The following is an 11,790-nucleotide window of genomic DNA, read 5'->3' as shown; positions in this document are numbered from 1 at the left end:
CTGAGTATATGATTCCACAATACTCAGTAATGATGTTAATATAAAAGCTATCGTTTATTGAGCTAAGTACGTTGCCACTGCTAGCTCATTAAATGGTCACCGCAATCCAATGAGAGATGCTCTGTTTTTCAGATGAGGGATGTGAAGCTCAGAGAGGTTAAGTAAATTGCCCAAGATCACACAGCTAGCGTCTAAGCCTGGCTTCCTTAGAAAACAGAACCTGAGGCAGACCTTGATTCTAGGGCAGCAAGAGTGAAGGAAAAAGGGCTGTGAGGCAGGGGGAGAGGGAGAACAAACACAAGATTGGCCTTGCTGGGCTGGCCAGAGCATCTCAAGAAAACAGAGCTGGCAGTTCCATCACACAGGGCTTCTCCGGAAACACTGCATGGAACAGGCCATTGCAGGGAGGAAGGGCTAGGACTCCATGTGCTGGCACCTCCGTGTCCTGTTCCCCATTAGTCACAACCCAACTGCTCCTCACTTCTGGTTGTACTCTCTGGGCAGCCAGGAGGGAAGTCAGATTCACACAGAGTCCAGAGTCTGGAAAAGGAGGCACCAGAGTCCCCCAAGAGTCCAGACGGGTCAGCTTGGGTGACAGCGGGGGTGTTGGGAGCCTAGGCCACCGCATGGCCACATCCCGGCAGACTGGGCTGGCCAAGTGGCTGCAGCAGCTGACCCTTGCTGGCTGGATCGGGTCCAGTGCTGCTGGCTGTGGGCCTGTGGGTGGCCGAGAAGGACACAGCTGAGCACATCTGAAAAGGTGCAGCACTAGAGCCCGCTAGAGCTAGTAAACATCAGAACAGGGATTCAGACCAGGTGGGACTAACTCCAAAGCCCTTTGACAAATACTGACTGAAAAAAAAAAAACATATGAATGAATGAATGGGGGGAAGCCCTGGCTATCCTCAGTTCCAGGCTCTCACATTTTACAGATGGAGAAACAGGTCCAGGGAGGCAGAGACAGCTGTCCTGAGGTCTCACCGAATGTAGGCTGCAGACTGGAACTCAAGCCTCGGGGCCCAGGGTTCTGACTTCATGTGCAGGTTTTCTGCACTGGCTGAAGAAAAGGCCACAAGCATGACACATCGGGACACTCCTGTTGCCAACAGCACAGGCTGACGAGTGCTTATTTGTTAGGCTGGCATCTCACAACACTTCTTGCTCCTACCAGCCCAGCATCCGTCCCCCCTCCTCTGCTATTTGCACCTCAGGTTTCCTTCTGGCAAACACCTCCTCCCCCAGCCTTAGCCTAAGTAGTTTCGGTGTGGGGCGAACCCTGTATTATCCCTACCCACAACCCCCGACCCCCATCCCCAAGCCCAGGGCACAGGATCTAGCGCGGGCCAATCAGAGCAGCCCATTTCCCTGGCCACAATGATTGGCTCGTGGGTGGGCACATGACCCAAGTGTTTTAAGTAAGAGCCAATCACAACACTTGCTGGAACCATGTAGAAAGAGGAGCTTTCTCTTCTCTGGGTTCAGAGAGCCTCAGGATGTCAATTTGGAGCCACCAAAGGCCAACATTGTTAGTGATAAACTGCTTGAGAGACACAGCATAAAACAGGAGAGAGAGAGAAAGAGAGAGAGATCCCAAAGACCCAAAGACCTGATCCAGCTGTGCCTGAAGATGTGCCATGGGCTTTTCAGCCAATACATCTCTCATTTCTACTAGAACCAGTTTGAGTTGAGCTTCTACCCCTTAAAGCAAAAGACAGTACAAACACCTACTGTGCGCTAAGCCTTATGCTGGACGATGGGGAGAAAGACATTTAAGATGCTGTGCCTGCCTTTGGGAAGTCCCCAGGGACAATCTTCAGGTCCCAGAGAAATATATGTGTGCTCCTTGGAGTAGAACTCCCAAGGCAAAAAGGTAGAGAGCACAGTGGCAAGAGTTCCAATACTTGGTGTGTAACTGGAGGTAATTAATCCCCATTCACGCCTTTCCCTAGCTAGGAAACACAATACCTTCACCCCATTGTGATTTGGGCTGGCTGTTCCTTCTCCAAGTAGCCTATTCAGGAGCCCGGAGTGAAAGGCTATTATTGAAGGAACTAGGAAGGAAATACCACGCATACACACACAACTCTCAACCCAGCTTATCACACGCCCCGGGCTTTGTTTGCCAACCCGAACGTTCCCTTTAAAGACAAAGAGAACTTTTACAAGGTCACAGACGTATGTCCAAAGCTGGAGCCCGAGCAGAGGAGGCCGGGCTGGAGGGGCTTCACTTGAAGACCTGAAGTGTGGTGAGTCTGGAAAGAAGAGTGATCTGGGATGAGGAGGGTGGGTGGGAGGAAATTAAGGCATCCCCAAGCATCGTCCAGGGGCCAGAATGTGCTGCCGGGGCCCCTTGAGCCCCTGAAAGGACAAACAGTATTGCATAGTCTGTGCATTTGCCTGCGAGCCCACGTTGCTGCTGGGAGAGAGCATGCATAGTTTTTAATCATATCCTCAGAGGAATCCATCACCTTCAAAAGGTTTTGTCCCATGGGTCTAGGACATGGCCTTCCTTTTATAGGTGGGGAGAGATGTGAGGTCAGAGCCTTTACATAACTTACTCCAAGTCTCACGGCCAGCATGTAACAGAGCCTAGACTAGAACCTTAAATTCCACTTATCTGGCTGTGCAGCTGGAAGAATTAGACCACGGATGCGAGTAAAATTCCCACTCAGTCCCAACTTGATCTTCAGATCTCAGCCTGGAATTGTGTCCCCCAGGGACACTTCTGGGCACCCCCAGGCTGAATCGGATGCCCCTCCTCCATGCACCCCACCCCTTGGCCTCTCCTTGAGCTATCCCCTGGCATGGCGCTGCCTGGTACATGGAGGGCACCACCTACATACTTGTTGATGGACGGGCCGGCGTCAATACACATCACCAAGTTCACTTGTCCAACGTTGTGTTCATATAGTGCGCTCTCCCCCAACAAACCTGTTTCTCCAACAGGTTGCCCCATCGCAGGTAAAGGCAGCTCCACCCTCCCGGGTGCCCAGGCCAAAAGCCCTGGAGGCATCCTTGACTGCTGCCTTTCTCTCATACCCCAAGTTCATGTCCACTCGGCTAGATCTTCAAAAGAGATCCAGAACCAACCACTTCTTGCCCTTTCACCGCACAACGGGTCCAAGCCACTGTCATCTCTCACCCGGATGACCGCGGCCACCTCCTGACTGCTTCTCCCTTGCCCCGACCTCCCTTCAGCCTGATCTCCACCCAGCAGCCGGCGTGACCTTTTCCAAATGCAAGACAGGTCATGTCCATCCCTTGCTCAAGACCATCCACAGATTCAGAAATTAAATACCAAAGATACTGTCGTTGCTGACAAGGACCATCGCTCTCCCCCTTCTTCATTCCTCTCCACTCACACCTAGCTTCCTAGCTTCCTCAAACGTGCCAACCATGCACCCGCCCCCAGGACCTTTGCACCTGCCCTTCCCTCTGCCTAAGAGGCTCGTCCTCCAAATACCCACATGACTCCCTCTTCACCAACTTCAGATCTTTGTTCAAACTTATTAACATCAGGCATGTTATACATTGACTTGTTTATTTAATTACTGTCTGCCTCCCCCATTAGCTCCATGAGGATCGAGACTTGCTTTCACCTAATGGTAAATCCCCATCACCTACAACAGTTTCAGGCACACAGTAGGTGCGCTTAATAAATATCTGTTAGATGAATGGATACACAGATGGCTGGACCATACTGTTACATCCTGTTTATCCATCTGTCCATAAAATGCTAAGCTTCTTGAGGGGAGGGACTAAAGGTTTCCTTTACCACTGTATCCCCATAAGCAGGCACAAAAAAGCTGAATGAGTGATCAACCCCGTCCAAAGTTACAGATGAGGATCTGAAAGCTGGGGAAAGGGCGAGACTTGGCCATGGGACCACAGCAAGTCTCAAGCACCCACGTCAAAACCCCCATATCCAGTCCTCCTCCTGAGAGTCTCCCGAGGCTGCCTGTGGCTCCCTGGCACCGTCTGTGCTCCCTGCCCAGGGCAGGCAGGAGGGCTGAGCACGCCCGCACCCAGGCTAGCTTGGGAAGTCACGGGGGTACTGGCTTCTAGACTAAACTCTCATACCACTTTGGGCTTAGAGTTCAGAGTGGGGAATCTGAGTCCCTCCCTGAGTTTGAGACCCAGCTCTGCCTTTACTTCCTGGACCTCAGTTTTGTCACCTGTAAAATGGGAACAATGATAACTGGGCCTGCCTCATCAGGTGGCCGTGAGACTTAGGTGATTTGAGGTCCTCAAGGCGTTTAGAAGGGAGCTGGAGCACTGCGCACTCAGGAACTGTCGGCGGCATGGACGGTTAAGTGTGGTGTGAGCATAGAGGAAAATATTCAGTCACTTTCAAGCTTCCGTGTGGTGGAGTCCAGCAAATTGGAGCCTGGCCGGATGTAGTTTCAGGTTCTAATGCCTCATTAGAACGGTCGGCGTGATTTTCCAGGTGACATGGAGCACATTATCTGGAGAACAAAACTCCTTTCAAGGTCAGAAAAGCCCGGAGAGCCTCTGGTGTGGCCAGGGAGCGGCAAAAATACGGGCCTCAAGCTCTCCCCAGCTCCTGGCTGGAATTACACTCCTCCAAATCCTGCCAACCCCACCTGAGAGGCCGATTTGGGTGAAGAGAAAAAAAAAAAACAGTTCTCCTTACCCCACGGGACCCGTGTTTCTCACTTGCTGGCCAGCAGCCTCCAAGGTTTTCCAATCCTGGGAATAAAAGGCCTACGCACTCTGACCCTGACCTACCTGCCCGGGGTTATCTCTGCCCCTCTCCCTGCAACACACACAAGCATTTCATGCCCTTGAACCTTCACATCAGCCCCTCCTCCCCAGCAGGCAGGGCCTCTGGAACCGCTGCTCTGGAGTTTACCAAGCCGGGAATGTGCCTCAGATGGTCCCTGGAGGCTCTGCAGGGATTACCTGGCCGAACCTTCAACAGCGCTGAATCTTAAGTACAGTTAATTACCTTTCAGTTCTCCGTCAGTCCTGTCTACACCCAAGAGAAAGTCGCATGGAGCTAAACAGTGAGAATTCGCGAGTGAGGTTCTGATTTTCCTTGTCTCTGTTTTTGTGGTTTTGGTCGATTTTATGGCAAAGGATTCTAGGTGGCCATTTAGAATTAACTTCTTTTTAATAAAAAAGCCAGCTGGTTTAAAGGCAGGTCTTACCTAAAGAATACCAGAGGTGGATGATGCGGTGGAGGCTGGGCAGGGGGTTGCTAAGGACCCACCCTGTCATCTGTGGCCAGAGGTGAGGCCCAGGACAGAGCCCGCCACAGGGCAGCAGGGGTCAGGAGTGGCTACGCTGCCAGCCCAGCCACGGCCATCCAACTGGTCCCAGGACCATTCATTTTGGGGATCTAAGCTCTGCCAGCACTTAACCTTGGCAGGAATCCTGGGCTCAGAGGCAGCCCAGTTGCTCTACCATTTCCCAGTGTGATCTGGGGCAAGTTGCCCCACCTCTCTGGGCCTCAGTTTCTCCAGCCGTAAAGAAGATGATAAACCTCATGGGGGCAGATAGCTTTGGGGTCAGTCTCTGAGCAGGGTGATGTGGCAGAAAGAGGCAGATGAACAGACCCAGCTCCTCCTTTTCCAGGTGACGAGACCTGGGGCAAGTCCCCTCGCCTCTCTGGAAAACAGAGTGGGGGCTGATTTGAACATTCAGGGGCTCCCCCATAAGTTAACAAAGACGAGCTCGTTCCAGTCCCCCGGGCTTGCAGTTGCAAAGTCACAAAGTGTATTAATTGTGCCATGTGTATTAGCTGCCTGGCACAGGACAGGTGTGTGGACAGCGGCGGCTGGCATTATTAGAAGCCCCTCCCCACTCACCCTGTTGGCTTACTGGGCCACTCCGAGGCACTGAGACTCTCCCTCTGGGCCCCAGTTTTCCCATCTGCAAAGTGGGGGGAGGTTGAGATCACGTGGGCCCACAGGAACTTGCAGGCACTCTGGAGCGTGTGGAGTGAATCGTACAGCCTCCCCCAAGAAGGAGCTGGCATTTCTCACTCGCTCTGACATAGCAAGCACATTCCAAAGTCTATTTCCCAGATAAATTCCTGCATGAGCCCATGCCCAAGGCTGTTAGGATTTGAGGCAGAGCTACTTGCAGTAGTAGGAAGAGGAGGCCCCCTAAGCTTAAGACGTCCAATGTGGAGGGTGCATTCCATAGGGCGTTTGCAATGTTGGAAGCAATGGCAAGGCAGGTTCCAGGCCATCCCCTCATCCTTCCCACTTGAGCGCACACCAGTGGACCTCCACCCGCAGCACGTGCCTGTGGACTTCCGCTCCCGCTGGCTTCCTGCCGCGCTCTTGCCTTCTCTTCCCATCTCATCCCTCCCCTAGTGGATCACCTCCCAAATAAACAATTCACCCTCGAATCTCAGGCTCTGCTTCTAGGGAACCCAAACTAAGACAGACAGGTTAGGTGCCCACAGGGCCACATGGATGGTCCTAAAAACATTACGCTTAGGGCCCCGAGTAGGAGGTAGAATGCAATCTATAAAATAATACCATTTACATGTGTGAAGAGTACAAGCACATCAAGCCAAAATGATTTTGCAAAAACATCCCCAAACTAAAAGATACACATTAATCAGTTAAAATGGTTAGTGGTTTGGAGGAGTTAGATAATGGATGGGTGGCTGCTCGACACACAACACCTAGGTGTGGATCGGGAAAAGGTACCCCTTTTGGACTGTGCCAGGCCTGCTGGGAGGATGAATGAATGTGTGAAGGAAGGAAGGAAGGAACAAAGGAAACATGAGAGGAGCCTTGCAAGGCCCAGAGATTATGACGTGCCACGCGCAGGGTGGGGTGGGGAGTATTCTAAAGTCTTTGCAATGTGTGTTGAGTGACGGGGTTCTACTTCCGGATGCTGGAAAAGCCAAGCCCCGTCCCCTTGTTAGGAGCACCTCTGCTTGCCTCCCCCAGTGGCTGACGCCTCAGGCTCGTCCTGGCTGAAGGGGGCTGATGACATGGGGTCGCCAGCCTGTTTCTCCACCTGCCCAGCAGCCTCCATCACTAACCCTGCTCACTGGCCCCTAGGTCGCCACCGCGCCCTAATGGTGGGCAGCGTGTGGGCAGCTCTGGGGCTGTCCCTCGCCGGCCTCTCGGCCCTCAGCCTCGTCTCCCCTGCTTGGTTCCTGACCCCCACCTTCTCCTTCGGCGTCCTCACCTACTGCTCCTGGCCTCAGGACAACAGCCGGAACCAGAGCTGCGCGACCTTCAGGTCCCTGGGGGCTCTTCCTGACTTCGCCTGGAAGGTGAGCCCCGGGCTCAATGCCTGGGTCCTCGGAAGCACAGCCATGCGCCCTGGGTAGCGGGGCTCAGCGCCTCACCTCCCGGTGTCCCTGGGTAGCGGGGCTCAGCGCCTCACCTCCCGGTGGCCTGGGTAGCGGGGCTCAGCGCCTCACCTCCCGGTGTCCCTGGGTAGCGGGGCTCAGCGCCTCACCTCCCGGTGTCCCTGGGTAGCGGGGCTCAGCGCCTCACCTCCCGGTGTCCCTGGGTAGCGGGGCTCAGCGCCTCACCTCCCGGTGTCCCTGGGTAGCGGGGCTCAGCGCCTCACCTCCCGGTGTCCCTGGGTAGCGGGGCTCAGCGCCTCACCTCCCGGTGTCCCTGGGTAGCGGGGCTCAGCGCCTCACCTCCCGGTGTCCCTGGGTAGCGGGGCTCAGCGCCTCACCTCCCGGTGGCCTGGGTAGCGGGGCTCAGCGCCTCACCTCCCGGTGTCCCTGGGTAGCGGGGCTCAGCGCCTCACCTCCCGGTGTCCCTGGGTAGCGGGGCTCAGCGCCTCACCTCCCGGTGTCCCTGGGTAGCGGGGCTCAGCGCCTCACCTCCCGGTGTCCCTGGGTAGCGGGGCTCAGCGCCTCACCTCCCGGTGTCCCTGGGTAGCGGGGCTCAGCGCCTCACCTCCCGGTGTCCCTGGGTAGCGGGGCTCAGCGCCTCACCTCCCGGTGGCCCTGGGGAGCGGGGCTCAGCGCCCCACCTCCCGGTGGCCTGGGTAGCGGGGCTCAGCGCCTCACCTCCTGGTGGCCTGGGTAGCGGGGCTCAGCGCCTCACCTCCTGGTGTCCCTGGGTAGCGGGGCTCAGCGCCCCACCTCCTGGTGTCCCTGCGCCTATGGACACACAGAGGTTTCTTAAACCTGACAGCCCTTCAGAATCTCCTGTGGGACTTGGCAAAAATGCCAAGTTCTGGGCCCCATCCCAGGTCTCTGACTCTGATGGGGTAGGGGGACGCCGGGCTATCTGTCTTTCAGCAAATGCTCAGGACGATTCTGAAGGCAGCTGCGGGCCCAAGCAGCACCTCTGTGCAAATGAGGGAAAGGGGCTCCTGCTTCAGGACACTTACTGCCACCTGCTGGCACAGTGTTACAATCAAGACACAGGTTCATGACGGCTACAGAGTAAACGGCAGCCCTTAGCTTTGTGCAGTATACAACCTGCACACCACTCCTTGGCTGCCTTTAAGCACAGCTTAGGTGAAAGCCATAAGCTAAGGTGTTGAAAGCCCCTGCTATGGTGCACGTTACCAAAAGCAACAATAGGTGGGTGGGTAAGGAAGACTTCAAAGTTATCAAAACTGATCATGACTAAGGTGATGTAACAGCATCCGTATATACATGGATATGAGCCTGCCACATATATAGCTGGTACTCAATACAGGGAGGACATGGTGCTAGACCTGGGTCTTAATTCTGGCTCCACAACCTAAGTGAGCTGTGCACCCCGGGGCAAATGACTCCAACTCCCTGGACCTCAGTTTGTTTATATGTAAAATGGAGATAATAGCACAGACCTCGTGTGGTGGTTGTGAGGGTCCAGCAGCGGATGGATGAGCTGGGGAGCGTCTGCCTGCCCTCACCCTAGCCAGCACCCTCCCCTCTCTCTCTCTCTCTGGCAGGTCTCAGCTGCGATGCTCCTTGGAGGCTGGCTCCTACTGGCCTTCAACGCAATTCTCCTCCTCTCCTGGGCCTTGTCCCCCAAAAGGCTTTGCCCAAGGAGGGGCAGTGGCCCAGCACCAGGGCTGCAGGCAGCAGCAGGTAAATCCATCAGCACATAGTATGCACTCTGGACATATTTATGGAATGAATGAATGAATGAATGAGTCAGCGGGTGGAGCTTGGCCTTGTGGGTTGGATCTCACAGATGAAGCCTAGGATGGTAGACTAGTCTGGGCCTTGAGCAAGCCAGAAATTGGGGAGAGGGACGGTAGCATCTTTAATGCCACCCTCTTCTGCCCTTAGCCAACCAAGTCCAGACCATCTGTCCCCCTTTGGTACTCTCTCACCCATCCATCTTTTGTCATCCTCACTGGGGCCACCAAGCACAGTTGGGCAGGCAGTGCACTGCAAACGGGTCCCCAGCTGCGAGATGAGGACCTGCTGAAATCTGGCCCATGTTCCACTTGTTAAGCCGAGAACCTGCAGGGCTGCATCTGTGCAAAAGGGGTGCCTTTCTCTGATTCACACAAAGGCTCCATAAGGGCTAGCCTAGCCTGCATCGCAGCCCTTGTCCAATTCGCTCTCCACCACCTCTCAGCTGAGTTACAGCAGCTAGCACCTCGCAAAAAGTTTCCCTGCTGCCACCTTTGCCCTAGAGTCTTTTCGCCACCCAGTGGCCAAATCAATGCTGTTAAAACTGAAATCAGAGCATGGCTCAGCCGGGCTTACCCACTTCCAAAGGTTTCCCATCACACAGTAAAATCCAAACTCCTTGCAGCGGCCTGCGAGGGTTCATCTGATCCCAACCCTGTTCTGTCATCGACCTCTTACCCCTCCCTGCCAGCCTCGCTGTGCTCTGGCCATACTGGCTGGCTTTCTGTTGCTCATATTCCCCAAATTTGTACCCTTTGCCTGGAATTTGCTTCCCCTAGATCTTCCCATGTCTCTCCGGACCTTCACTCAGGCCCCTGCTCAAACATCACTGCCACAATGAGTCTTTCCACGACCTGGAGCTAAGGGAGCATCCTCTCCTTAGATTTTCCGCCTTGCACCTTATTTTACATTATTTTTTCATGTCTTTTCCTCACTTACCTGAAATGGCTACCTGCTTACTTATTACTGCCCCTCTCTCTCCACTAGAATGTCAGCTCCATCAGGGCAAAGTCATGTCTGTCCTGGTCGTCAGGGCCTAGCACAGTGCCTGCCACATAACAGATAATTTTCTTGGATCAGTGGATGAAGATACAATCCTAGGCTTGCTCAGGGCCCAGTGGTGGGGAAGGTGTCATTCAGTTACAAGTCAATGGCATATTTGACCCGATGGAGATAAGTACAGGACTCTAGGAGAAACTCCAGGAGTGCCTGATACACTGAGAGCAGGGTACTGAGGAAGGCTTCCTGGAGGAGGTATCATTTGAGCTGAGTCTTGAAGGATAAGTAGGAGTTTTCCAAGTATAAAAGGGCATTTCAGGTGGTGGGAACAGCAGGGGCAAAGGCATGGAGACAGAAAAGCAAGTCATGTGCAGGAAACTGGAGCAGAGCAGTGTGGCTGAGCAGCAGTGAGGCTGGAGAGATCTCACTCTCCTGCCCTGGAAGTGCTCTGAAGGTGAGGGGAGCTCCTGTTCCTCTCTGGACCATCAGGGTCCATCACAGCACCTCTCACAATTTGGATGAGTGAATGCATGGCTGGGTTCTTGGGCCAGTAGATAGATAAATTGATGGGTGGCTTGAAGGATGTATTGGTTGATTGACAGGTGGAAGGATGAGTGAATTGGTGGAAGGCTAGGAAGATGGTTTAAAAATGGGTGGATTGGAATGTGGCTTGATGGATGAAGGGTGGGGGATGGGTGGGTGTGGGCAGGGGGCTCAGTGGATGGATGAGTGAATGGATAGGTGGCAGGAGGGATGGAAAGAACGGTGGATTGGAATATGGTTGGAGAGACAGATGAGTAGATGGATGCGGGGGAAAGGAAGGATGAGTGAGTGGGCGGATCTAAAGATAGATGAGTAGATAAAATGGACGGGTAAGTGGACGAGTGAGTCCTGGAACGAGAGGCTGGTCCAGAGCCCCCTGGCTGACACACTGGGATATCTCCCTGCTCTTTCTAGCCGCTGCCACTGTTGTGGGGCTCCTGGTCTTCCCGGTCGGCCTGGCCTCCCCATTTGCCAGGGCAGCCTGCGGGGACGCCTCCGTGTACCACAGTGGGCAGTGCCGGCTGGGCTGGGGCTACGTGACCGCCATCCTCAACGCAGTCCTGGCCAGCCTCCTGCCCATCATTGGACGGCCCCGCACAACCGAGGTCCAAGGGAAGACTGTTTTCTTCTCCAGTGATACTGAGCAAATCATCCTTGTGCCAGAAACAAGCAAATGAATCTGAACTATGCCTCTCCCCCACCAGAAGGAGCAAAAAAGAGCCCGTTCTAGAGTTGTCTGAAATCACTACATACCCAGGTTTCTATTCCACCTCGGCTGTTTCCTTGCCGTGTGGCCGCAGGCCAGCCACTTCACCTCTCTGGGCCTCGGTTTTCTCTTCTGTAAAATGGGAGTTGGAATAACACCTACATAAGGCTGATATGAGAATTAACTTGAGATACTCTATGTAGATAAAGCCCCCAACACTATGGGTCTGGCACACAGTCAGTCCTCAGGACATGCTAGATACTATTATAATAATCATCACTTCAAAGAACTGTGTAAGAATTAAATGATTGGTGAAAAGTGCCTTCAAAAAGGATCAGACTGTGCTCCTCTGGAGTCTCTACCTGTTCTGGGTTCACGCTTTCTCAGTTAAAAAAGCCACAAAGATAGAGACCTGGGAGCCCGTTCCCACCTGGGCAGAACCAGACGCAGA

At 54.1% G+C, this 11,790-nt stretch overlaps 1 protein-coding gene across 1 annotated transcript; it reads left to right on the top strand.

Annotated features, from left to right (window-relative positions):
* The first annotated feature begins 2,174 nt into the window (after positions 1 to 2,174).
* LHFPL7 (LHFPL tetraspan subfamily member 7) lies at positions 2,175 to 11,388 on the top strand. The gene is made up of 4 exons (XM_004479075.5): positions 2,175 to 2,246; positions 7,047 to 7,264; positions 8,899 to 9,037; positions 11,048 to 11,388. The coding sequence occupies exons 2-4, from the start codon at positions 7,064 to 7,066 to the stop codon at positions 11,308 to 11,310; spliced, it is 603 nt and encodes a 200-aa protein (XP_004479132.1). The 5' UTR covers positions 2,175 to 2,246; positions 7,047 to 7,063; the 3' UTR covers positions 11,311 to 11,388.
* The last annotated feature ends 402 nt before the right edge of the window (positions 11,389 to 11,790 follow it).

Source organism: Dasypus novemcinctus, chromosome 19 (genome assembly GCF_030445035.2).
Source record: "Dasypus novemcinctus isolate mDasNov1 chromosome 19, mDasNov1.1.hap2, whole genome shotgun sequence".
Taxonomy (NCBI): Eukaryota; Metazoa; Chordata; class Mammalia; order Cingulata; family Dasypodidae; genus Dasypus; species Dasypus novemcinctus.
Note: the sequence above shows the minus strand (reverse complement) of the source record. Positions and strands in the feature narration are given on the sequence as shown.